This window comes from Lupinus angustifolius, chromosome LG14, assembly GCF_001865875.1.
Source record: "Lupinus angustifolius cultivar Tanjil chromosome LG14, LupAngTanjil_v1.0, whole genome shotgun sequence".
Classification (NCBI taxonomy): domain Eukaryota; kingdom Viridiplantae; phylum Streptophyta; class Magnoliopsida; order Fabales; family Fabaceae; genus Lupinus; species Lupinus angustifolius.
Window position 1 is genome coordinate 3,750,173 of NC_032022.1, and position 27,286 is coordinate 3,777,458.

Here is a 27,286-nt window from a genome sequence, read left to right on the forward strand (position 1 = left end):
GTAGATGATTATTGTAAGAGATATTATTAGCGACTATAATATAAAAAACACTTCCCCTATTGCCGACTTAGTGGGGAGATAAAAATAAAAAATAAAAACTCCCCCCTATTGTTGATTTAGGGAGAAATAAAAAATAAAATAAAAATTCTCCCCTATTATCAATTTAGGTGGAAGAATATAAAAAAATTAATAATATAAAATTCCCCATCAAATGTCCCCATAACCTACCATACTTGTCATTATGGATAATTTTGTTCAATTAACTTTTATTAATTTAATTTGTGACCCAGTACATGCTCCGAGCTAGTTAAGTGTCTGAAAATGTTAGATATTGACAATCCTACCCTAAGATTGTTTTCAAGATTTGAACAGTAACTTCTTCATCACTAAACAACCTTACTGACTCATAACTCACACAATTCGAAAAGTTATTTCTAGGATTTGAAAATGTGCCTTCTGATCCTACTCACCCAGCCACCACACCCAGATCTCTAAAACAATAATCAAAGTAAAGAAGACCAACAGTGTAGTTAATTTTAGCTTCAAACCTGTCCACAATGACAATAATATTGATTGATCTAACGAACCACGTCTAAGAATCACCTTCCCCAATCTAAACTTTTATGTTAACAAATAAAAAGCACTTTTTATTTCAATTTCATTACGAGACTGATCATTACACAACCATTGGATCTCAGAATAACCTCTTCAGTTTACAATCATAATTACTTATTTCCATTCGCTTGTGTTATGGGTAATTTTATTTTAAATCATCCACATGGTGTTAAGATGATGTTAAATAAAATTATTAAAATAAACTACAATTGAACTTCACTTATTAAAATATAACAATCAATGTGTTCAAGACTCTGCCTAATGGCTAATTTCCTAAGTCTTCATAACATTTTCACTAAGGAAAAGGTTACAGGTATAACTAAATCTTAAGCTTGATTCCCTTATTTTAAACCTATTATGCTGTGCTGTTCCTAACCTAGAGCACAAGCAAAACAGCAACCATACACAGATAGGTGATGCTATCTACATAGCATTTTGAAGGATCATCTCAGCTAGCTCCTGCAACAACACAAAGACCAATATTAGCATTTACAAGAAGTATTGTGTTTATAATTTGTATGAATAATATGAGGATTAGACCATACGGTTGACCGGGCTTTCAAACAGCCCGAGTTTGCACTCATAACCAAACAGAGGTCTGGACTGTAAAAATTCCTATTCGGCCGGGTTAAACTGCATTAACCCAGAATAACCCACCAAGCGAACCGAACTGTTTACTTAAAATTAAAATTTAATAACTGAGAGACGCTACTTCAGTAGTGTATGCTTGGTTCCAATCCAGAAAAGGGAAGAAATGTTACACCATTATATACATGATTATTAATTATATAGAATTATGCATTTATATACCAAAATCAAGGGACTAAGGGAAAACAATAGTTTTAGGGAATAGCTGATCCACAACTTTACATGAAATTTCGAGCAGGTTCATTCTAAATGTCAATGAAAATGTCATAAAAACTTTTAAGTTTAAGTGTAATATTTACATACCGTCAGTGTAAGATTTATACACAGCCAGTACATTATCTATAATTCATTTGTATTACTTCTATTTAAGAGTCAATAATAATTAAATATAAATAGTGGATGATGCAGTGACATTGCAAAAAACTCTTACACTGTCGGTGCATTTATCTTTTTTTCTTTAAATTTTGTCTAGGAAGGGTTACTCATGCTTTCTTTGCATGCTATTAAAGAGCGTTGTAGTTAACATATTCAAAGCAAATATAATATGATTTTTGCCCTTATTGTAACAGAAAGTTTAGATATTGAGTTACCTGTTTTGCTGAAGCAACCTTTGGTTCTCCCCATTCCTTGGCTTTCTTCTCAAGATATTCAAAGTCAGCTTTACCAGCCTATAGAAACAAGCATTCCGATAAAATTAACCATGAAGAGAATTTAACAGAAGATACAACAACAACCAAATCTTAATCCCACTATTTGGGGTCGACTGAAATTAACCGAAGATAAAAATAAAATTTTGGAAGAATTATATTACCTCTATTTGAGCCCCGATTTCAGTGTCAAAACTCTGATATCGCTTGCGGACAAGCTCAGCCAGTGAACCATCCTTTGGTTCAACATAGTAAGAAATAATTAGTTTGATATTCAGGAGAGATTAAAAAATTTTGGACAAAGACTCTCAATATCTATATCCTAAGGGTCTGTTTGGGAGTTAGTTTTTCAAGGGGAACAAAAGGGAAGGGAAGACTTGAGAGCCATCTCACAGTTATATTTCATGACTATGAAGCATTTATCTTCCCTCTAGTGTCCTCCCATGATCAACTCACAAACAGACCCTTATATTTATATAAGGGAGGGTCAGGACAGAAGGTATCACCTCAATTAGCTTAGCAGCATTCCTTAGGCCACGTGCCATCGTATCCATTCCAATAATGTGGGCAATGAACAGGTCTTCAACATCTGTGCTCTCTCTCCGCCTATGAGATTGCCCAGAAAAGAAATTCAGAAAAAACATATGGAAGTTCCATCATAGTGGCAGTAATAAATTTAAAGTGATAGACCAATATCCTAAAATCTTAAGCTATTGGTGGTTTTTAAATCTAACATTACAACCTTCCACAAGCCCTTGAAGGTAAAATATAAACAATGTATAATTTTCAATTAATTATGACATGCAGGAAGCAAAGATTAAACCCCTGCATCAAAGAGCAAATATCTTAAAAGTTTAAGTTGTTATGTGGAGACCTAAGAATGATTTTATATCTATATTTTCTAACAAAAAGACAGTATTCAAAGATAGTGTAGAACTCACAATTTTGCATCAAAGTTGAATCCACCTGGTGCAATTCCACCCTGTAAAAGGAAAAGGACAAAAGGAAGTTGAGATTACATTTCTAAAACAAAGTAGCATTTTTCATGATGCAAGACAGGCTTTAACATACATTTCTGATCACACTGAGCATAACCATTGTTGCTTCTTGAATATCTACAAGAAACTGATCTGTGTCCCAACCTGCAGAAATGAGAACAGCTTCGAGTTTCAACTCTCTATCCGGGGAATAACAGTCGTTGTTTGTAGGTTAAAGAGTTATGTTATTATCTTTGAAGTTAAAAAAATTGAACTTACCAACTTGAGGATCACCAGTGTTTGCATCAATATTACCCAGCAGTCCATTGATCCTTGCAGTTTCAAGCTCATGATGACAACTTTGATGTACAAGCAATAAAGGACAAAGTAAACACCCACAGTCTCAGTCATGATAATCAAATTTAATACAGTAAATACGAACGAGAACAATAGTTCACCTGTGACCGGAAAGGGTGGCGTGGTTGCACTCAATGTTGAGTTTAAATTCATCTGCAGAAGGGGGAGGAATAAAATTGCAAAAAAAATATCAGCGGAATAACACATTTCAGAATGAATGTAATTAGGGATAATATTTCAAGTGTAATACAAGAAACTTGTCCTGTTTATTTTGCTTCCACATTTTTTTATACGGATATTATTTTTGTTTTGCTTCTGCATTAATGGGAACCGTACTAGATTAAGGGCTGCTTTCAATTTTCTATACACATGTATCAACCAACCAAATACAAGTATGAACTAAGTAGAAAGAAATTTTCCCAACTCAAACAAAGAGAAAAGGACTTACGCAAAAGTAACGAATATAGTAGCAAAACGTCAAAAAACATGTTGCTCTTTATTTTAGAACACTGAGAAAGATATATACAATTCAAAAACCTAATGCTTACTGTCTATTAACAATTCAATAAGACACCATGTTCTTTTTTTGGTTTATGAGGACAGTTAGATGACGAGACAAATAAATATTACCTATAAGTCCATATTTTCGCAAGAAGTTAGCTGCAGTTGCAGCATCCCAATCATACCTGGAAAAACATAAGTTCTCAGTATGGGTAATAATCGTAAAACTACAGACTGAGTCGCAGGCAAGAAGTATACTGGTGTTTTGTTGGTTCCTGTGGCTTGGGTTCAATTAGCAGTGTCCCTGAAATCAAAGAAAAAGAAATTCCATAAGAATTAAGTAATCAGAGAATGTTTCAGGTGGTTTGGAATTCCAGTATGTTACCATTGAATCCAATCTTCTTTTTGTATGCAACTGCAGATTCAAAAAATCTAGCCTGTAAACAAGAAAAATAAATAGAGTTGATGAAGAAAAGCTAGTGCAGAGTGGTTAAACTGCATTTAATTTTGTAAGAAGGGACCACTATGGAGGAACAGAAACTTTCACAACATTATAGATACAAACCATATGGAGCAGCTAAAAAATACTTTTATCGTAAAGCTTCATGCTCTGGACATGCTTTCATGGATTCTTTTCTGTAGCACTCACATCTATATTTATTATTTTTAATTGAAATTTCATATAAACTGCTAGCTTATACAAGAAAACAACAAGGCTGTATAACCGGATAACCAAACAATGACTTCAAAGATAAATAATTTACGAACCAAATGATTGAGCTCTCTTTCCATATCTGTGTTCAAAAGGGATTGGTAACCTTCGCGGCCACCCCAGAAAACATAATTTTCTCCCCCTAAATAATGTGTGACCTGCAACATGTTTGAATCAGAAAAATGGACAGTTATTCTATAAAGATAATGGACCTTATTGATTTGCACATGCAGAAAATTACCTCCAAGGCTTTCTTCACTTGAGCAGCAGCATATGCATACACCCCAACTTCAGAGCTGTAAAGCAGTTGATTCTGTAAGCCATGAGCCAAATAGCCAATAGGGATATGGACAATATCTATAGACATGTGGATATTTCTTACCTAGTAGCAGCACCATGCATATAGCGAGGATGCATGAACAATTGAGCTGTTCCCCATAAAACTCTTTTTTTACCCTATATGGTCATATAACAAAATTTATTAAATTGTAGTGGCTGCTCTACCAAGCCATAGTTGGGCGTATTTTTTGGCAAGGAATTCAAAGCACAACCAATACTTCAAGAATTTTTGTCCACTAGGGGAAAAAAGAGTTTATATTTGACTGCTCAAAGTATTATGGCTATTTCCTTCTATTACCAACTTAATGACAAAGAAGAATAGCACATAAATGATGATAATTCTATAAATCCCTGTTTTTCATTCTACCACAATATAGCAATTAGGGGAAAAAATACTTAGGGTGTAAGATCATATTTAAAGTACAATTGATAAAATTTCTGCTTAGCTCCATGTTCTGTATACCTCTGAAGTCTGAAATCAAAGACTGTACTGTATACAAGAACTTGGTATATAGAAATTGAGCCTTTGAATATGTTATGTTGCTAGAGGAGTAATTTATTATTTATTTTCTACTCCCTTCATCCCATTATCTTGGTAAAAAACGTAAATAACCATTGTCCCAAATAAAAGTTAAAATAAGAAATAAAGTACCTTGAAGATGATATATTATATCTATGATTGAATAATTAAGGAAAGACGCATTAATTTACTAGGAAAGAAAATATTTGATCCATTAATAGTGAAAGAAAACAGTGCAGAAAATGTTTGTAGTATACTTTCGCACTTAATGAGTAAATCGTGTACTACATTAATTCTTATTTTATTTGATATTTCTGACTTTTACCAAGATAATGAGACAGAGGGAATACTTGAAAATGATCTATCATGCACGTGGAATTTAAATAAAAATTAACTGCTACATTCATGTCTAATTACCTTAGTCTGAAGCTCGTTAGCAAGGGCAACCACTTCATCCAAGTTTGCATTAGCTTCCTATGATAAACACAACCACAATTCAATAGCTAAGAAAAAAGAAGGAAATCATAATATAGATAGCATACATTAATCTAGAATGACATTCCACATGCTATGACTACAGTTGAAGAAACTTCACAGGAACAAATATATGAATTGCGTAAAAAGTGATGACCAGAAATTATAAAAACTGATGGGCACCATTATTTCATATGAAACAAATTTTATGAATTGGAATGGGAATGGCATTCCAATCTATTTTATGAATGAAATGGTTGCAAAGTAATTGATTTTCATCACATTAGAAAATTAACATTCAGCATCTACAAATTAGCACTCCTCAAATATTGACTAACCTCTAGAGTTTCTCCATCAGGGGCAATATCCCTGTCGTGGAAGCACCACCAATCAACTCCAAGTTTGTTTATGAACTCGAAGTTTGCTCTCACTGTGTCAAGTTAAGGCAAAATTATCTTACCAAATACAAATCTGTAAAAAAAATGGCAGCCTAGTACATGAAGCAGAAGCACCCACTTGATGGGGTCTGGGAGGTCAAAAGAGGTTGTTTCCAGGCCTCGAAATTATGACCGCAAGGTCACAAAACCTTACCGTTATGTCAAGGCTCACCCTCACCAAACACAAATCTATACATATGAAATGTCAAATTGGAGAGTCAGGGATAACATACATCTTCTTTTAGCCATGTTTAATGAATTGGTACCATCTTCCCATGGCCATTGCTTGGTAGGTGCACCAAACGGGTCAGCACCTGTGCCACGAAATGTATGCCAAAAGGCAACACTAAATCTGAACCAATCCTGCAATTATATAAGTAATTCCATTCAGAATCCAATAGACACTAGGGATGATTATAATGTAGATAAACTTGACAAGTTTCATGGAACAAAGATGAAAACCAACCTTCATTTTCTTCCCAAGAATTTCCTCCTCTGCATTATACCATTTAAATGAAAGTGGATTCTTGCTAGAGGGACCCTGAAAATTGAATATATGCACCAATAAACTTACACACACTACATGGGAACAAATAAACATAAAAACATTGCACATGAGACTTTTTCTCAACAACAAAAAAAATGTTTTCGTGAAAAGATCATTCTTTAAAGAAATATGAGAAAGATTAGTTCAGTTCATAAAGCCTTTGATCGTGAAGGATTAAACAAAAATGGTAATTCCCCAAACAGTATGAGCAAGCAGTTGCACAATTTCCCCCTCCTCAAAAGTGCATTATTCAATTACAACTATAAAATTATATATGTATTTGCATCATTAATGGATAAGATGTGTTTGAGACCCCACAAAATAATACCTACACGAGATGTAGGTGTAATTTCCCAAAGTTTTTTTTATAAAAAAAATATTTTTTAGGTTGGTCCATTGATTCAAATTGCATACAGCATCACGGCGGCTGCAATATTATGGCAGTGGTGACCTTGGTGACCGCCACAACCATATCACATTGCAATTGCAGTGTGACAGCGAATCACAATAATGTGGTCACATCGGGCTACAACGTAACCTCATCAAACCATATTAAGGAGCATCGAGTTCAAAAATAATTTTTTAATCACAAAGTAATTCACAGCGCAACGGCCGCAATGTGCATCGCAACAACCACAATAACTACCATCATAATAACCGCAACAGCAATTTAAAACATTGGGTGAGTCCAGTGCACGACACTCCTATTTAGTGGGGTATGCTATCCTGAGAATGGGAGAAGCATGCAGCCTTATGCTCCCCCGCAAAGAGACTATTCCCAAGATTTGTAAACATGATCAAGTCACAAAGCAAGCAGCTTTACCATCAAAGATATTTTAAAAAAATTAATTCGACCTGATCACAGTTTCAGCAGAGAAATTATATGAAAATACCTCATATTTAATTTTGGAAATGCCAGGGAAGAATTCCCCTTCCCATCCATCTGAACCATCACTCTTACTAGCCTTGTCAGCAGGACATGTCTGAGGAGCACCAATCTGCTTCCCATCAAATCAAAAAGTTACATATTCATGCCCCAAACCAAACAATATACAACAAGGCGGTGGACTCGTGGTGTAATATCCCGCCAGATCCCCGTAAAGACCAAAACAAAAGGTTTGATAATTGAAGGGGTAAACTTGGTAGTACCAAAAAACACAAACAAACAATATATAAAAAAATAAACTAGGGAATTGTGACTTTTACCACTGGATAAGACAACACTTGTAAACAAAGAAGGAGTAGAAACATTTTCCATGCTTCCATTTTCATGGATTTAAGATAAAATACCTGCCAAAATAATCACGTATTAAAAAATAAATAAATAATTGCTAGATTCGTCTATAAGCACATGCAAAGACATGAAATTTTTTTCTACGAGAAATTAAAGAATGCTCACGAAACCGATTCCATAAATAACAAATTCAGTACCAAAGAGATGAGAAAGGAACCAGCTTTAATGCAAAAGCGCTTATGATTAGATTAAAAGAGCGAAGTGAGTGGCTGAAAAAGATTGAAAGAGCTAAGAAGAAGGAGCGAGATTAACTTACAGATCGTAACTGTGATTTCAGCCGAAACTAACGAGTTCGAATGAGATAAGTGATAATACCAAGATATATATATATATATATGGCAGAGTTTCCAATATTATTTTTCGAAAATGCTCATCACTATCAATTAATAATTTTTCTTTTTTACGCATCTTCAACCTTAGCTAAGGAATAAAATTGTTACTTTCCTCACTCTTATAAATTAAATTATTGATTTCATATTAAGTTTTACTATTTCGCAATATTTTGTTAGTATTAATTAATAAGCTTAATATCAATGCTTTATTATTACACATCAATATATATGATTTAAGTTTGATATTTGTTTGGAAGATACGCACACTCTGAAACAGTTTAAGGATATATATCGTATTAGCCATTTTATAAAAAATATGTATTTGGAGGATCTTTATTAACTTTTATTTAAAAATCAATTATAATTAAATAATACTCAAAATTAAATTAAAATAGAATGTATTATTTATTTATTATGAATGTAAAAATTTATACATAATTAATATATTATTGAATATTCATTTAATTTACTTTTTTTGAAAGAGCAAATTATGATTAAATATAAAGGATATATGATATAATAAGATTGCATATTTTTTCTCATTAAGGATAAATAAATGAAATGTTATATAGTTTCCTTATATGAGAACTTTAAATATTTTGTTTTAATGGGGAACGGATAATATATATAAATTAAAATTTAAAAGATTGGAATGGGGTGATAGAGTACGTGTCATAGTGTCAGATAGGATGTACTCTAAAGTGTTAAGTTGTTGCCACCGCTAGGAAAGTGTTACACGAGATTGTTTTTGTTTGGTATAAAAGTCTTATCAGAATGAGGTTTTTTTCCTGATTATGTTCCACTTTTGAATCAATTATTTAACAACTACAGTTTTTCTGTCTTAATGGGATAATAACCAAATAAAATTTAGGAAGTTTAAAAATGTAAATTGAATAGAAAATTTTACTCCTTTTAATTTTCTTTATTTTTAATAGTGTGCATATATCTTTTCTTTTAGGTTTTGTTTGATTTGCAAATTATTGAAATATGCTTTTAGTTAGAATGATTGGTGTCTTATATCTCCTTTCTTTCTTCACTAGTAACCCTCATTATTGTTGTTAGCAAAAAGATATATATACCAATGTTATAAAATCTGAGTCGGACATCAAACTGGATGAGGTTTTTATTAGGTTTAATTAGTTTGAACGGTTAAACCGTTCAGTTTAACCAGCTGATTCCATACATAATATAATTATATATAAATATAAAGTTTTATATAATTAATAATTATGTTGAAGTCATACTTATTCATCTTTCTTTGGATCGAAGTAAAACAAAAATATTAGAAGAATGTTCATTTTTTTTAAATTTTAAGTGAATCGTTCGGCTTACTTCCCGGGTTAGTTCGGTTTAACCATGTTTAACATGGCCGGACCAAAATTTCCCTAGTTCAAAGCGGTTCAATTTTCATTCGGTTAAGACCGCAAAACAAAGCCATTTTCAAGTCCGGTTAGTAGTCGGACTGCCGGTTCGGTCAAGTTCTCACAAGACTGGTATACACTAATAGTATAAGACATTTTTACATTGTCAATGTATTATTCACCATTTATATTTAATCATCATTCATTCTTAAATATTAAGATATGTTATTGACAGACCATTACTTCTAGGACAAGGATCCTCTGTCCCACAAAGATCATGTCCCTAACCAATAGCATTTCTTAAAATAATATAAAATATTAATTTATGTTTTTATATGTATTTTTTCAATTAAGTGATACATTTTGATTGACTTTATACTCTATTAGGGATATTAATAGTTATAGGAGATATGCATCCTCACTTCCATTGATGTCTTTACCGACCACCAATGGCAATATACTTGTAACCTTTCACTGCTTTTTGACATTGATCAATACAAAGCAAGCCCAACTCAAAATTATTGGAGATAATATCGTACTTAGCTACATATGCATGCTTATCTCGGTCACGAGAGGATAATGATAAAACTTCCAATATCAAGCTATCCTTAACAAACAATGTATCAACTTGTTTACAATCAAAGATTTATTCTGTCACACTCTAATAATATCAAACTGAAAAGTACGATTAGCTCAACTTACCTTGGTAACCCCTTATAAATAAAACATTTAACACAAATGGGAAGGTAAGATCTCTAAACCTTATTGTCACATGCAAACAAGTATTAACTTAAGGAAATCAATCTTCTCCCATTGGAAATCTTCGCTCGAAGGCCATATAGCAACGTAGATCAAATCTATATCAAGAGGTGGTTCTACTCTTCAATCACCTCAGCTCATGGGCACTCGACCATCTACAAACATGTCAGGGAATAATATGTTGGAACCATTTTGTTTAATTTTCAAGGTCAATATTTTTTATGAAACCAACTTATTAATTTCTTAGTTTTTCTCCATGTTTAAGAAAATTTTGTTATTGTTTATCTATGCTTCAGACATTTTTATATCTGAAAGAAATTGACAAAGAAAAGTTTTTGAATAGCGTCCAAAGCTATATATATATATATATGAAAAATGATTTTTGGAATGTTAAACAAACAAGTTTAATAACTATGCTCGTCGGATGAGTTGTCGCATCAAGTGATAACCATGTCTAATGAAATTGTGTCTAGTGGCATGTGCAAATAAGACCAAGTGTGTGCAAGTCATATGCTTATAAGACAAGTGAGTGACAACTGTATTCAACGATTTTAATTATTTCATTTTCAATCAACTATACATAATTTTTACTTGTCGAATTATTTGATCTTAATTCAAATAATTGATATACACATTTAATGTGAACAATTATTATTTCAATTGTACGTGTTGTGCAATAAGATGTTGGTCTAGTGGTGTATGCCTTCATTTGATCCCTAGATAGATTAAATTAAATGTTCAATTTTTGATAGAGACACTTGATGGAAAAGACATTCATGCATCTCGAAATGGATTAGCTCCCTACCTATATGATGAAGGAATATTGTTGGTTACAACAAAAAAACAATAAATTTTATGTTTCTAGATAATATAAACTTAGTGATATTGGAAATGCAAATGTTTTGTTGGCTGTAAACGAAGAAGAGAAATATGCACAAACAACAAAATAATTATATATATATATATATATATATGAACAATATAAGAAGACAACTCTTAAAGTTTAAAGTTATTATCAAATAGGAAGACTCAAATACATAAAAAGAGTAGCATTCTTGCATAATATTCTTATCGGTATCATACTCAACAAAACTTGTTGGGTCGAATGCTGTTTCTAAGTGGATAAATTTTGAAGATTGTTGCAACATCTATGAAGACGTCGAATATTGCCTATGAAAGAAGTCTGCCTCTAAAGAAATGAGCTACATATGTTGCAAGAGTCATTCTTTCTATAGAGCTAGATCAATATTGGTTGAAAAGAATCATAGGTTTGAGTGTATATTGTTATATAGCTTGTATAGAGGCTTAGCAGAGGGTCAAACTACTGTGAGCTTACCTTATAAGTTCATGATATTTTATCAATAAGTTTTTTATTCAATTGATATTAAATATTTATATCCTCTCCCAATGAGTTGTAAAAGATAAAACAAAATATCTTTTTGAGTGTTAGAGTTTGAAGAGGCTTGATATTTGAAAGAATATTTGGATAAATTTAGAGTCCGAAGAGGCTTAGTAAGTGAAATAATACTTAGAGTATTTAGATTCTAATGATACTTGATAGAGAAAAATAATTGTCTAAGGAGGTGTAGATTGGACTTAGCTCTTAATAGGGAGCCATGATAAATTCTGTGTCATCTTGTCTACCCCTTATCTCTATATTGCATTCGTTTATATTAACTAAGGATATAAACTTGTTGTGAGTTAATCTTTTGAAAACAATGTATTCTTACACTCACCATATCTTTGTTTGTAATTTTTTTTAATAAGGAGTTATTTTATGAAAACCTAATAAACACAATTCAACGTTCGTTCTTGTGTTTACTCGTGTGAACCTTATGCTAAAATACTACACTTGTACCACGTCAAGATCAAAGTAATGGTGACCATTAGGAACACCAAGAACGGTGACTCATACGATCACTTGCATGCTAACCGCAATATACAAATCAAAGATGATCTGAAAAAAACATTTGTAAGTTCCAATCAGAGTAACATCCACAACTATCTATGCGACAAGTATAATCACAGTCAATAAAGAAGAAAGGTGCTCCCTTTGTCCATGATGATGAAGCGTTGGTTACCCCAAGTTGAGGATCTCTTACTCATTAATTTGAGAATAGAGTGTTAAGAAGAGATTCAATACCCAAAGATGTATCCAATCAAAGCCCAAACAAATTAAACAATTACTCTTCAACTTTCATCTTTTAGTATTTTTTGTTTAGTTAGTTTTTAGTTATTCTGTTAGGTTTCCTCTTAATAATTTTTCATTTTCTGATTTTTTTTCCTTTTTTTAGGCAGGCTTCTCTTTTTTCTTGGTATATATGCACTCTTCATTCTAAATAGTTTAATACAATATAGAGAGGTATTCATCTATATTGCTTCACCTTCTTCTTAAATTGATCAAAGATAAGAGACTTATTCTCAATTGTTTTTCACATATTCACTGTTTATCTTCTTCATCAAAATGACATTTACCATTTTACATGGTATCAGAGCACCCTTTTGAAGGATGACTCTACAACACCTCTAATTTACTTCCTTATATCAATTCACTTTCTTCTTGAATCTCTATCTCTACTATCCCTCGAATTCTTGGACAAAAATGGAATTCAACAAGTGTGTACTACATGCATCCCAATGAAAATTCAGGTTTTGTTCTTGTCTCATCTCAATTACATGGTGAAGATTATCACTCATGGTCTTGTGCCATGAACATGGCTCTTGCAAAAAAAGGGAATTTGTTGATGGAACTCTGCCAAAGCCCCCTATTCATGACCAAAACTTAGTAATTTGAAAAAGATGCAACAAACTAGTTGTATCTTGGCTAACTCAATCCATTGAATCTTCCATTGTTCAATCTATTTTGTGGATGAATAATGCAAAAGAGATCTGGGACGATTTGCATAAAAGGTATCATCAAGGAGACATGTTTACGATTTCTGGATTAAAGGATTATGGCAGCAACTAGATGATTATAGACCTATCCCACCGTGCACTTGTTATATTAAGTATTCATGTCCCATTATCCCCACTATGCAAAATTATAGAGATAATGATTATGTGATATACTTCTTAATATGATTGAATGATCAATTCTCAGTTATTAGGTCCCAACTTATGCTAATTGACCCTCGCCCCTCTATAAACAAAGTTTTCTTTATCTTGGTCCAACAAGAGAGACAAATGCAACATGATGAACCAAGACTTTCAGCAAATGCCTTCGGGATTAATACTAAATCAAGAATAATGGATAGAGGAAGAGGATATAGAGGTATTGGTAGGCCCAACAATGCAGGAAGATCTTCTATTTTTGGAAGAGGCAAAGGTCAGAAACCTTGCACCTATTGTCAAAAGATCGGACACATAATTGATTCTTGTTACAAGAAACATGGTTTCCCTCCAAGCTCCACCAACACCAATACTTTCACAGTTGAAAATTCATATTACACTCATGATCCTAATATGACATAACCTTCACCTTGGATCTACCATTCACTTCTGCACAACAAGATGCATTAAAGACTCTAATCAAACAATCCATTAATTAAAGAAGTTACAACACCAACCAAATAAGTTCAATTCAGACCTCTAATGGTCCTCAACAATCTCTCATTATAAGTAATTCTACTTCTCTCACAACCAAACCAATTACTTCGATTATTGACACAGAAGCAACCAACCATGTCCGCTACTCCTTTCTTCATTTTCATACTTATAAGAAAATCAATCTTATTTCCATAACCTTACCAAATGGAAATCATGTAGTTGAACAATAATCAGGAACTGTTATTTTTTCTAACTCATTCTATCTTACAAATGTATTATATGTACATGTTTTTAAATTCAATATCATCCCAGACTCCAAAATGATACCTTCCTTAGCTTGCACCTTGATTTTTTCCGCTGACAAATGTCTATTTCAGGAAATGAGATCCTTGAGGATGACTGCTGCAGTTGAGCTCAAAGGAGGCTTATATACAATGAATCGGCCAAACAAGAAGTATCATAGACCTCATCATGTCAATACTTACTCTAATTATGATGATTTTAATGTTTAACACTCTAGACTAGGACATTTGTCACACGATAAACTCATCCATATGCAAATTGTATTCCCTTTCATAAAGTGCAATAAAACAATAGATCAATGTAATGTTTGTCACTTAAAAAAGCATAAAAAATTACTATATTCTGTTAGCATTACTAGATCTACTCATGCTTTTGATTTAGTGCATATGGATATTTGGGGACCTTTGTCTACCCCTTCCACTCCAGGCCATAAATACTTTCTTACTATTGTGGATGATAGGACTAGATTTACTTGAATCTTATTTATGAAAGCCAAGTCTGAAACAAGCCAATTGGTTAAGGTTTTTGTCTGTTATGTTGAAACTCAATTTAACTTCAAACTCAAAGCCATCAGAATTGACAATGGCAAAAAGTTTATCTTGAAAGATTTCTATCTTTCTAGAGGTATTGAGCACCAAACATCATGTGTAGAAACTCCATAATAAAATGATGTTGTTGAAATAAAGCACAAACATATACTTGTTGTGGCAAGAGCTCTTATCTTTCAATCCAATCTTACTATCTGCTTATGGAACTATAGCATATCACACTCCGTCCACCTAATCAAAAGGCAACCAACCACTTTCCTTTCAAATAAATCTCCTTATGAGGAACTATACCATACCCTGTCTGATATCAAGCACTTGGAGTGTTTGGGAGTTTATGCTATTCTTCCACTCTAGTCTCTCAAAGAAGAAAATTGGACCCAAGATCCAGAAAATGTGTTTTCTAGGATTTCAACAAGGGGCCAAAGGCTACATTCTCCTTGACCTTCACAACAATGAGATCTTTATATTAAGAAATGTTCAATTTTTAGAATATAAATTTCTATTCACTAGGAATGATTCTCAGGATTCTGTCCACCTTAATCAGCCTATCCTTCCTATTCATGAGAATGATCCCTTTAATTATTGGATTGACACTTCAACCACTAAAGATGTTACTACATCTAATATTTCAGATAATATAAATGTTACTACATCTAATATTATCCTAGACAATCCTATCACAAACATCAACCGTGTTAGACATTCTTAGAGAGTTAGGAAGACTCCCAATTACCTAGTTGATTATCATTGTACTTTGGCCTCTGACTCACAACCATCTTCCTCAACACATGTTAAGTATTTTATTTCCAATCACTTTTCTTATAATCATTTGTCACTACCTCATAAACATTTTTCACTAGCCATTTCTCTTAGTTATACTCCTATGAGTTATTTTGAAGCCATTCTCCAAGACTAATGGAAATAGGCAATTGATGTAGAACTATCTGCTCTTCAAAACAATAACACTTGGTTCTTAACTATTCTACCTCCTGGAAAGAAAACAGTAGGATGTAAATGAGTTTTCAAAGTAAAACACCATGTAGATAGATCAATAGAAAGGTACAAAGCAAGATTTGTTGCTAAAAGCTTCAACCAAACTGAAGTAGTTGATTACATGGAGACTATCAACCTTGTTGTGAATATGACAACCATTATAGTCCTTTTAGCTCTTGCAGCCATTCACAATTGGCATCTTCATCAATTAGACATCAACACAGCCTTCCTACATGATGATCTCAAAGAAGAGGTCTACATGAAAGTTCATGTTGGATTGCATACAGCCAATCCCAACCATGTATGCAAGCTTGAAAAATCAAACTATGGCTTGAAGCAAGCAAATAGACAATGTAACGTCCCGGAAATCACTTCATAAATAATGTAATTAATCTCTTAGAAAAAAGGGTAAATTTTTTCTTTTATGTAATATATAAATCACAAATTGTTTTTCTTATATCCATTCATTTTTCAAGACGTCACATTTTTATAAACTGCGGAAAGTAAATAACTGATACCTAATGGTAATTGAAAAATGGTACGACGCTTTTCTGAATGCTTTTCATTATAAAAGACTTGACCCCGTAACACACACAACAAGGTGTTGCTTGGTCCAATATAATGTGGTTACAAAATACAAGGCGAAATCTAATCATCGCCTAAACTGAAAACTGTAAAGTAAAAATAAGTACAAAATAATTTGAGGGCATCAACATTACAAAAGTATCCTACACATGTATCCCTATTCCAAAAGTAAAATAAGGGAAGCAACTCATAGCAGCTTGCTCCAAGACTAGAGGGGATACTAGAGCCCTCGCTCAGATCCACGTTAGGCTCTGAGTCTGATGAGAGGTCTACTACCTCCATAGAGTCCTCTATGTAGACTAACTCCACACAATTGTCATTGTCAACCTCCATCTCCTCCATCGTGTCAAAGTCGTAACATATAGTCCTAATCTTCATTCTATCAAATGCCAACTGCTCTAACAGGTCACTCAGATCGTCCCTCCTTGATCCCATAGAGCTCACCTAATCCTCCCAACTCATCTACCTTCATGACGGTCCTGCAACATTGTTGGCCATGACGGCCTCTTCAACATCTTCCAAAGATCGGCTCCCCCTTCCTAGAGTCGGGGAAGAATGGTCATCACAAGGTCTCTTGGATAACTGGGGTCCGACAGCAGCTAGTCTACATAGAGTCGTAGACTGGGTAGATGGATCAGTGGGTACGGGCCTCATGCCTGGTAAGGTGAAGGAAGTCTCCCTGATGGCATGGTGTGCTAGAAAGTGCATAATGGAGCTGCCATACACAAGCTCCAGCTCTAGGTCACAGGAGCTAGTGTAGGTTATCGCTTTTCATCATCTCTCCAATTCCCCTCTTGGGAAATCGTGAATCTATAATTCCGAATCATTGTCGATGTATACAAGTACACCAGAAAGAAAGAGAGGGAGTAAAATATTTAATGAGTAATCTTCACCGACGTCGTGGAATTACACAAAATATCACACCAAGACAGAAAAATAAATACAAATATAACATGTTATCATACACGTATGTGCCGATGGAATGATGCTTGTAACTCAAGATTTTGGAATAAATATCCACGAGTACAATATATGAATGTTATGTTTGGTTCATCCATCCTTACGCCAATATCCTCCCAATAAACTATTCAGAAATAACCGAGAGTATAGGTCCCATACCAAGTCGATTTGAACGAACCAAAATCATTCATCGCAAGGATATGGGATCGATCTGTTCCAACAGAATTGTGCATTTCAGGATGGTGTCATATCAAATACTTTCAGGGCATCTCTATCGTTGATCCTTCTTGCAAAAAGGGTTTCTCATAGATTGTCTAGTTGGCACTATGAGAACTGTCCGATCCAACAGAATACCTCATCGAGGAATACAGGGTAATTAATCACTTCATAAAATAGTGTAATTAATCTCTTGGAAAAATGGGTAAATTTTTTTTCTTCCTTTATGTAACATATATGTCACAAATTATTTTCCTTAAATCCATTCCTTTTTCAAGACGTCACATTTTTTATAAATTGCGGAAAGTAAATAACTGATAGCTAATTGTAATTGAAAATGGCAAAACACTTTTCTGAATACTTCTTTGTTAATAATTAGACTTGACCCTACAACATGTTTAATGAGGTGTTGCTTGGTCAAGTAAAATGCTAGTACAAAATACAAGGCAAAATCTAATCATCGCCTAAACTAAAACTATAGAAAATAGGTTGAGTTATTTAGCACTACAAAAGTACCATACACAAATACCATAACCCCAAGAAGCAAAACATACAAGGAAATGGCTCCTAACGGCTAGCTCTAGTGTTAGTGGGGGCATTAGAACCCTCACTCAGATTCTCCTCCATCTTGGAGTCAAAGGAGAGATCTACCACTTCGATGGAGTCCTCTATGCAGATCAACTCCACACAATCCTCCTCCTCAGCTTCCATCTCCTCCATAGTGTCATAGGACGAACCCTGCGGCCTAATCCCTATTCCCGCATGTGCCTACGGTTCTAGCATGGTTCGTCGAGCGGCTCTCCTAGACGATGTGGAATGTATCACATCGTTCCAACTCCTTCGCCTCGTCGATGGTCCTCTAGCAGTTGGTCCGCAAGGAGTCGCAAACTAGGTAGATGATACAGTAGGTGTCGGCCTCCGGTCTAGCAGAATGAAGGAAGCCTCTAAGTCTGCATGATGGGATGGAAAGTGCATCGTGGTGACATCACACACCATCTCTAGCTCCATGGCACAAAGGCCTGTGCAGGTGTAGCGATTTCCGTCAATCTTCCATGCCCCCTCCCGGGACATTAAGAATCGGTAGCTCCGAACCCTTGCTGATTGGTCCATCTAGACGAGAACGTGTACCAAAAACAAGCAGGAAGAAAAAGGAGCAAGATATCTGATGAATAATTTTCATCAACGACATGGAATTATATAGAATATCACATTCAGATATAACACACATAATATACTTACTAGGTTATCACATACATAAATACAAATGATAAATGATGTCCGTAAGTCAAACTATGAGGATCAATATCTATGAGTTTAATGTATGAATACTATTTTTATTACATCCATCCTTATACCAATGTCCTCCTAATAAACTATTCGAAAATAACTAAGAGTAAAGATCCCATAACAAGCCGATTCGAACGCACCAACTTATTCCTCGCAAGGATATATGATCGACTTGTTCTAATGGAACTGTCAATTTCAGGTCGGTGTCGTATCAAACACTTTATGAGCATCCCTCTCATGATTGATAAGTGCTAAACATACTTAAATTGCATACACTTTTATGGCACTTATCTTAAGCATAATTGAGAAAAAACCAACTTAAAACAGTACTTTTTGTATAAAATATCACAATCTTGTATGTTTGTATGTGTATTTCTTTTTTATGTGTTTTCTAGGATTTAGAATGAAGAAAAGAAGAGAAAAAAAAGACTCATGATCAAAAAGCAAAAAAAGTCAAGAAAATTAAGGTGCTCAACCAGGCAGCTCAGCATGGACCAAGCCCCACTAAGCTGACCTAGACACCAGCCTGACTTGGACACCAGCTTGACCTGGAACAAGCTGCTCAAGCAAGCAGCTGAGCGGACCTGCTTGGCCGCTCAGCCTAGGACCAAGCTAGTCCTGGCACGGTCAGACCTCCGATTGACACGGCCAGACACAAGCTTGGCACATGCCCAAGCTGCTGAACAAGCAGCTTAGCGGTCAAACCAAGCAACTTAGCGGAGAACCAAACTCCTGACCAGATCAACAAGCACCAGGCCACGTCCCAGTCAACAAGATCAAAGCTGCTGAACAAGCAGCTTAGCGGTGAAACAAGTGCGCTGAGCGGTGTGCACCTAGACTTGACTTAACCATCAAGCAAACCATGAAGTCACCCATGACCTCACCTCAAGTAGCCCACCATAGGCTTTTCAGAAGTAGCTCACAATAGCTGGTTTCATAGCCCACAACTAGCGTTGATCAATCAAGCATAATGAGGTGACTAACCTACTTAATCAAGGGACCAAACCCATGCTGAAGGGTTTGGTCAGCTACTTAGCGGTCCAGCCAAGCAACTCAGCGGTCCAGAAAGAAATTCTATAAATAGGGACCAATTCATTCGAGCAAAAAAGGCCAACACCGCTTGAAATTAACAAGTCTCTCACTAGAAATCCTTTCTGAAGTTTTCTCTTCATTTCTTAGTACTTTAAAGCTTTATTTTCAAGTAAGTTTGTAATTTTAGTTTAAAATTCAAGAGGAGAAAAGAAGAAGGCAAATGAGATACAAAAATCAACTTTGTACTCTCATTTGGAACTCAAAAGCATCCAATCCTTGGAAGAATAGCTCATTCTCCTAACATTTTTCTTTTGAATATGGTTATGTAATTTCTACTTCTTCTTATATTCCAAAAGTTTGAATTTTAATCATTCAAGTTGATGCTTTGGTTAATTTTATTTGTTTGAGAAGTACTTAATGCTCATTTTAGATTGATCACCTAAAAAATGATTTCAAGTCAATAAAATTACTTGTCTCAAACACTTAACAAATAAACTAAGAAGTAGTTGTACTACTTAGTTTATTTGCCAAGTTAAACATGCTTTTCTTAAGATCTTACATTCATCACCCATTCAATATTAGGGTCACCAATGGTTAGGGTGTGACAACCTAATCTCTTTTATGGTCGTAGTATTGTTTAAGTGATGAATATAAGTGTTTATGATTCTACCATTTTAGGATATACACTAAAAGGAGCATTTCAGACCTTGGTGTTTGGGCTTAATCAAAGTAAAACATAAGAACTTGTCTAAATAGTTCAAACTCATAAGAAGTTGAGAAATACTTTTTTTATACAAAATGATCGTGTCTCCTCAAGAATTTGTTAATATTAAGTTTAGTTTTCTTGTTTAATTGTTTATGTGCAAAATCAAACAAAAACCCATCAAAATATGTTTAACCCATTATTTGTGCATTGACATGTTTATATGATTCATTCTATTAGGCAATTCCTTGTGGTTCGACATAACAATATACTATACTACAATTGAATCTGGAAAGAGGTGTAAATTGTAAAATAGTAAAGTGATATCAATAAATTTATTTGTTGAAAATAAATTTATTTGTTGAAAACACCTTTAATATACAAAAGTGATGAAACTAGCTTACTAACTTTTATTTATTGTCATTTACTTTCCGCATTTTATTTATTCTTTAATACCAACCTTCCTTAAGAAAGAAGTTTGGTTTGTTAATAAAATGAACCCGAAAGGGAGTAAATAAATAAAGGTCACTTAAATTTATTATTCCTTTGTTCTTTATTTATTTATTTGTATCTAACAATTAACTATTCATTACTTTTGTACATTAGAATACTATTAAATCGGTGTGGCAATTTATTCCACAAAACCGAGATGGTATTCAAAGGTACTTAATAATTATGTTATAAGGGATTGCTTCGATACCATTATACCGGCGTTAGAATTCTAACAAAGCTGAGATGTGGCAAAGAAGGAATAACTCATTCACATGATTATTAAGAAGGAAGTTGTAACTTGAATATTCTTGAAATCATTATACCGGTGTTGGAATTTATTTCAACAAAGCCGAGATAGTGAACAAAGAGTAAACCCAAGTTCTCTTACTTAATCAAATTAAAAAGAAAACACACCACGAAAAAAAGAGAAACAACCTTTCAACAAATTGGCACCTTGCTAAGGAACGATTTGTCGAGAGGGAAAACCTCTCAAAATTATCTTTCAATGATCCTGATTGCAAAGAGGGGTTGTGAGAGATCGTCTAGTTTGCACTATGAGAACTGTTTGATCCAACAGAATACCTCATCTAGGAATACAAGGGACTCGTCTCACCTAGAATCTCCCTCAAGGCTTTGCTGACGCATCACCGCCATCACCAACCCTCTCAACATCTAGGGGTCATTCGTCTCCCGTAATTTTCCTCTCCAATACTTCATTATTCACAATGAGCATGCACATTAATCGAGGTTAGCAAACTAAATCTTTTAATCATTATTTTATTACGATCGGCCCATCCTAAGACATCTCCCATCAGGAATGCTTCTAATGAGACCCAATCTTATCATCAATAGAGGAAAAGCTCATCTCCACTACGAACCATCGTTGAATCACCCTGGACAGCCCAATGGCCAAGCCTCTTACGGTAAGACGATCTTACTATGTGGGAATAGCATAACCTTTCGGGCCTTTCCCTTAACAATGTAATTTTTTGCACTTATTACTTTGATTATGATGAATTTTATGTACAAACTCCAAAGAATCTAATGTAATTGTTCTTTCTTACAAAGTTTAAATATTTGAGGTACATTATCCCCAAAGAAGGAGTTTTATAGGTTTCATTGAAGAAGAATGGAATTGAGGAAACTGGAAAATTGAAGAAAAAATGAAACCTTGATAGAAAGGTTATCATTGGACTCTCTCCCAAGTGAGAGTTGGCGCTCAAGCATTAAAATAAGCCAAAATTACTAGAGACCTCTCGCCCAAGCGAGAGCTGGCGCTCAAGTAACAAAAATATGCCAAATTTATTGGAGACCTCTCGCCCAAGCGAGAGATGGCGCTCAAGCGACAAAAGCAAGCCAAATTTACTACAGACCTCTCGCCCAAGCGAGAGATGGCGCTCAAGTGAGTGCTCTGATAATCGATTATACCTAATGTTAATTGATTATCTCTAGGTACAGTTATTCGAGTAATGTTCATCCATGGATGACCACAACATTACTCCACATATAGACAAAACTTAAATGATATGGCTTAAGAAACCGCACATACTTAATCCAAACAAACACACAATTGATTAAGTATGACATTTCTAATACCCAAGATAACTCCAAACTTTTGAGGTAGTTTAGGAGGTCTGGATGTCATATTTTGACACCACTATGTCACGATGTATTCTCACTCACTTTAGGTTGTCGAGTGAGTGATTCCCTTTTAGTGTGAACGAGTAGGTTGTCCAACTTCGGAAGCTTCGGAAGTGAACACAAAAACAAATTAGTGGGTTTGCGAATTAAGTTTTTGCATAATAACCCTAAGGTAAAGACATCTTTTAACCTATCATGAACTCAATCATTTTCATCCACCCGGTTCAAGATGACATATTCTTGAACCATCCTCTATCATCGAAAGTCTTGTTTAAGAAAATAATCTTTTTAAAACTATGACTTTAATAAAGCTTATACTTTTAACTTTAACACAAATTAATACTTTCATGAAGACTTTTTAAGGCATACTCACCCATTTTGGGTAAGTTTCTTAACTAAAATCAACACTTTAAATCTAAATCTCTTAAGTTAAACTTACCACTTTAAAGTAAGCTAACTCAAGTAGATTAAATAAAACTCTATGATCATCTCAACACTTTTTATTCTGTTAGTAACCACAAGGGTTGATGGTGTTGATCACATAAACAAGAACAATATATCAAAAGTTAACATTTGAAAATCAAGATTTCTTAAGTTAAATTTACCACTTTAAAGTAAGCTAACTTAACAATGTCCCCACTTTAACTAGTTTACCATCCAAGACTTCATAACACTTTAAGTTTATAAAGTCAAGACTTTTATAAGTCATCTTTTATCCCAAATCATTACTTGAACGTGGAAATCAAAGGATATCATTTACTAATCAAACCTTTAACACATAATACTTTAAAAACAATACTTTTTCAACAAAAAACTCATAAACATTTTGGATTTCAAAAAATAGAAAATAAACATTTCCTACACATATATAGGCCACGATTTTTAGACCAAATGGTAAGGAAACGTTTTGGTTTTTCAACTTATCGTTAAACACATTAAAGGTTCCTTTGATACACAAATCATCACCTTTAAACACATTCCAACACCAAAATTCTACTTTCTAGCATTACATAGAAAAAATAAACTATTCTACACTTGTTCAAGGCTATGGTCTTTCAAGCCAAAAATGGGAAAAACCCAAACTTTACATGCTTTTTAAAAACTCTTTAAAGGTTCCTTTGATGTACAAATCATCACCTTTAAATACATTCAAACTCCAACATTATATTTTCTAGCATTAAGTAGAAAAATAAACTATTCTACACTTGTTCAAGGCTATGGTTTTTCAAGCCAAAAACCAATGGAAAAATCCAAACTTTACATGATTTAACAATAATAAAATACTTGGATCCAAACATTAAAATAAAATAGCCCCATGAACAACATAACAAAAGATGATAACTATCTAATGATGTATGTGGGAGAGATGGAGAAAATAAGAGGAAAACTACCTTAAAATCTCTTTGAAATGCTTAAGATATAAGTGAGAAAGTGAGGAGATCAAATGTTCTCCCTCAAGGCTTTGGGTTGCCTTTTATAGAGATCAAATCAGATTTTTGGGTTGAAAATCAAAGTAGTCCCCCAAAATCTTGATGATGTAATGAGTTGATGAGTGGTTTAGGGGCTTGTGCAAGTCAATGTACTTTTGCTTCTTCAACAAGCAAATTTGACTCATGGATGGTGATGTGACTAATGCGATCAAACATCATGATTAAAGCCATGCCCGAGTCTTGTCGGCTAAAATTCGGCCGGAGATTAAAAATCTCCCGATTTATGGTTACATTTAGAACGTCGAAACTTGGATGTCGGAGTGAAAAATATCTAGAGATGAGTTATGGACAAACTTGGTGTCTATTTTGACTCAAAATAATATTTGAAGCCAATGGTGGAATCGGGATTTGATTCCGAGTTACGGAACTCAAAAATCACATTTTGGGCCGAATTTAGGGTGAATTTGGGTCTGGAAAAGGCTCGAAGACTTTTAGTCTCAGAAAATATGAAAATTTACCATAAATTTGGAAATCCCAATACAAGACTAAAACTCAACTGAGGTTTAGTCTAAATCAATACGGATTAATATTTAAAATTTACCGAATATCAATTACGTAATTAATAAGATGCGCAAAGAAAATCACAGTGTTACAACTCGTCTCACCTAGACCCTCCCTCAAGGCTTTGCTGACGCATCACCGCCACCATCGAACCTCTTAACATTTCAGGGCTCGTTCATCTCTCGAAATTTTCTCCTCCACTACTTCATTATTCACAATGAATATGCACACTAATTGAGGTAACATATTAAATCTTTTAATCATTCTTTTATAACGATCGACCCAGCCTAAGACATCTGCCGTTAGGAAGGCTTCTAGTGGGACCCAATCTGAACATTTTATGGAACAGAGAAAAACCTCATCTCCACTATGGACCATCGCCGAATCACCCTGGACCGCCCAATGGCCAAGCCTCTTACGGTTAGAGGATCCAAGAATAAAATAACACTTTCGGGCCTCGCCCTTAACGATGTAAGGCCATGCCCCAAGCCATATAGGATTGAACATTCTCTGATACCACTTAATAACACCATGACAATTCACTTCATAAATAATGTAATTAATCTCATAGAAAAATGAGTAATTTTTTCTTTCTTTTATGTAATACATAAATCATAAATTGTTTTCCTTATATCCATTCCTTCGTTAAGACGTCACATTTTTATAAACTGCGGAAAGTAAATAACTAATACCTAATGGTAATTGAAAATGGTACAACACTTTTATGAATGCTTTTCATTATAAAATACTTGACCTCGCAACACACACATCAGATGTTGCTTAGTCCAGTACAATGTGGTTACAAAATACAAGGTGAAATCTAATCATCACCTAAACTGAAAACTGTGAAGTAAAAATAAGTTGAGGGCTTCAACATTACAAAAGTATCATACACATGTATCCCTATTCCAAAAGCAAAAGAAGAGAATCAGCTCCTAGCGGCTAGCTCGAAGACTAGCGGAGGTACTAGAGCACTCGCTCGGATCCTCCTCAGGCTCTGAGTCTGATGAGAGGTCTACTACCTTCACAAACTCCTCTATGCAGACTAACTCCACACATTCGTCATCGTCAACCTCCATCTCCTCCACCGTGTCAAAGTCGGAACACGGAGTCCTAATCCTTGCCCTATCAAACTCCAGCTGTTCTAGCAGGGCACTTAGATCATCCCTCCTTGATCTCATATAGCTCACCTCATTCAGCCAACTCATCCACCTCCATGACGGTCTTGCAACATTATTGGCCTTGATGTCCTCTTCAGCATCTTCCGACGACTGCCTCCCCCTTCCCAAAGCCGAGGAAGAATGGTCATCACAAGGTCCCTCGAAGAATCGGGGTCCGACAATAACTGGTCTACACAAAGTTGTAGACTGGGTAGATGGATTAGCGGGTACAGGCCTCCTGCCCGGTAAGGTGAAGGAAGTCTCTCTAATGGCATGGTGTGCTTGAAAGCGCGTATTGGAGCCGTCATACACAAGCTCTAGCTCTAGGTCACAGGGGCCGGTGTAGGTGTATCGCACTTTATCAACTCTCCAAGTCCCATCTTGGGACATCGTGAATCGGTTATTCTGAATCATTGTCGATTGGTCTATTTGAAAAATAATGTATACAAGTATACTAGAAAGAAAGAGAGTGAGTAAAACATATAATGAATACTTTTCAGTGACGTCGTGGAATTATACATAATATCACACCAAAACATAAAAACAAATACAAATATAACATGTTATCATGCACGTATGTGTCGATGATGAGTGATGCATGTAACTCAGGATTTGGGAATAAATGTCCATGAGTAAATATATGAATGACTATATTTGATTCATCCATCCGTACGTCAATATCCTCCCAATAAACTATGCGAAAATAACTGTGAGTACAGGTCCCATGACAATCCGATTTGAACACATCAAAATCATTTATCGCAAGGATATGTGATCGATCTGTTCCAACGAAACTGTCTATTTTAGGATGATGTGGTATCAAACACTTTCTAGGCATCTCTCTCATCAATCATCATTGCAAAGAGGGCTTGTCAAAGATTCACTAGTTGGCGTTGTGAGAACTGTTTGATCCAAAAGAATACATCATCCAAGAATACAAGGGACTCGTCTCATGCAGACTCTCCCTCAAGGCTTTGCAGACGCATCGCTGACCCTCTCAACATCTCAGGGCTCGTTCGTCTCCCAAAATTTTCCTCTCCACTACTTAATTATTCACAATGAATATGCATACTAACTGAGGTTAGCAGATTAAATCTTTTAATCATTATTTTATAACGATCGGCCCAACCTAAGACATATTCCATCAGGAATACTTCTAGTGGGACCTAATCTTAACATTTTATGGAACAAAGAAAAACCTCATCTCCACTACGAACCATCGCTGAATCACCCTGGACGGCCCAATGGTCAAGCCTCTTACGGTCAAACGATCTCGCTGTGTGGGAATAACATAACACTTTCGGGCCTT

General features: G+C 34.7%; 1 protein-coding gene across 3 annotated transcripts; it reads right to left on the reverse strand.

Moving 5' to 3' along the window:
- On the reverse strand, positions 806–8,431 carry LOC109327058 (xylose isomerase). 3 transcript variants are annotated; one of them, XM_019560049.1, is made up of 21 exons: positions 7,981–8,046; positions 7,668–7,772; positions 6,694–6,768; positions 6,461–6,590; positions 6,129–6,220; positions 5,734–5,790; positions 4,840–4,913; positions 4,699–4,753; positions 4,514–4,615; positions 4,131–4,182; positions 4,004–4,049; positions 3,875–3,930; positions 3,346–3,397; positions 3,167–3,246; positions 2,982–3,052; positions 2,852–2,892; positions 2,417–2,516; positions 2,075–2,146; positions 1,854–1,931; positions 1,043–1,074; positions 806–990 (listed from the first exon to the last, which is right to left on the reverse strand). In XM_019560049.1, the coding sequence occupies exons 1-21, from the start codon at positions 8,044–8,046 to the stop codon at positions 987–989; spliced, it is 1,440 nt and encodes a 479-aa protein (XP_019415594.1). In that variant the 3' UTR covers positions 806–986. The 3 variants fall into 3 exon arrangements, with proteins under 3 accessions (XP_019415594.1, XP_019415592.1, XP_019415593.1); XM_019560048.1 differs by adding an exon at positions 8,325–8,431 and having other exon boundaries at positions 915–1,074; positions 7,981–8,064; XM_019560047.1 differs by having other exon boundaries at positions 903–1,074.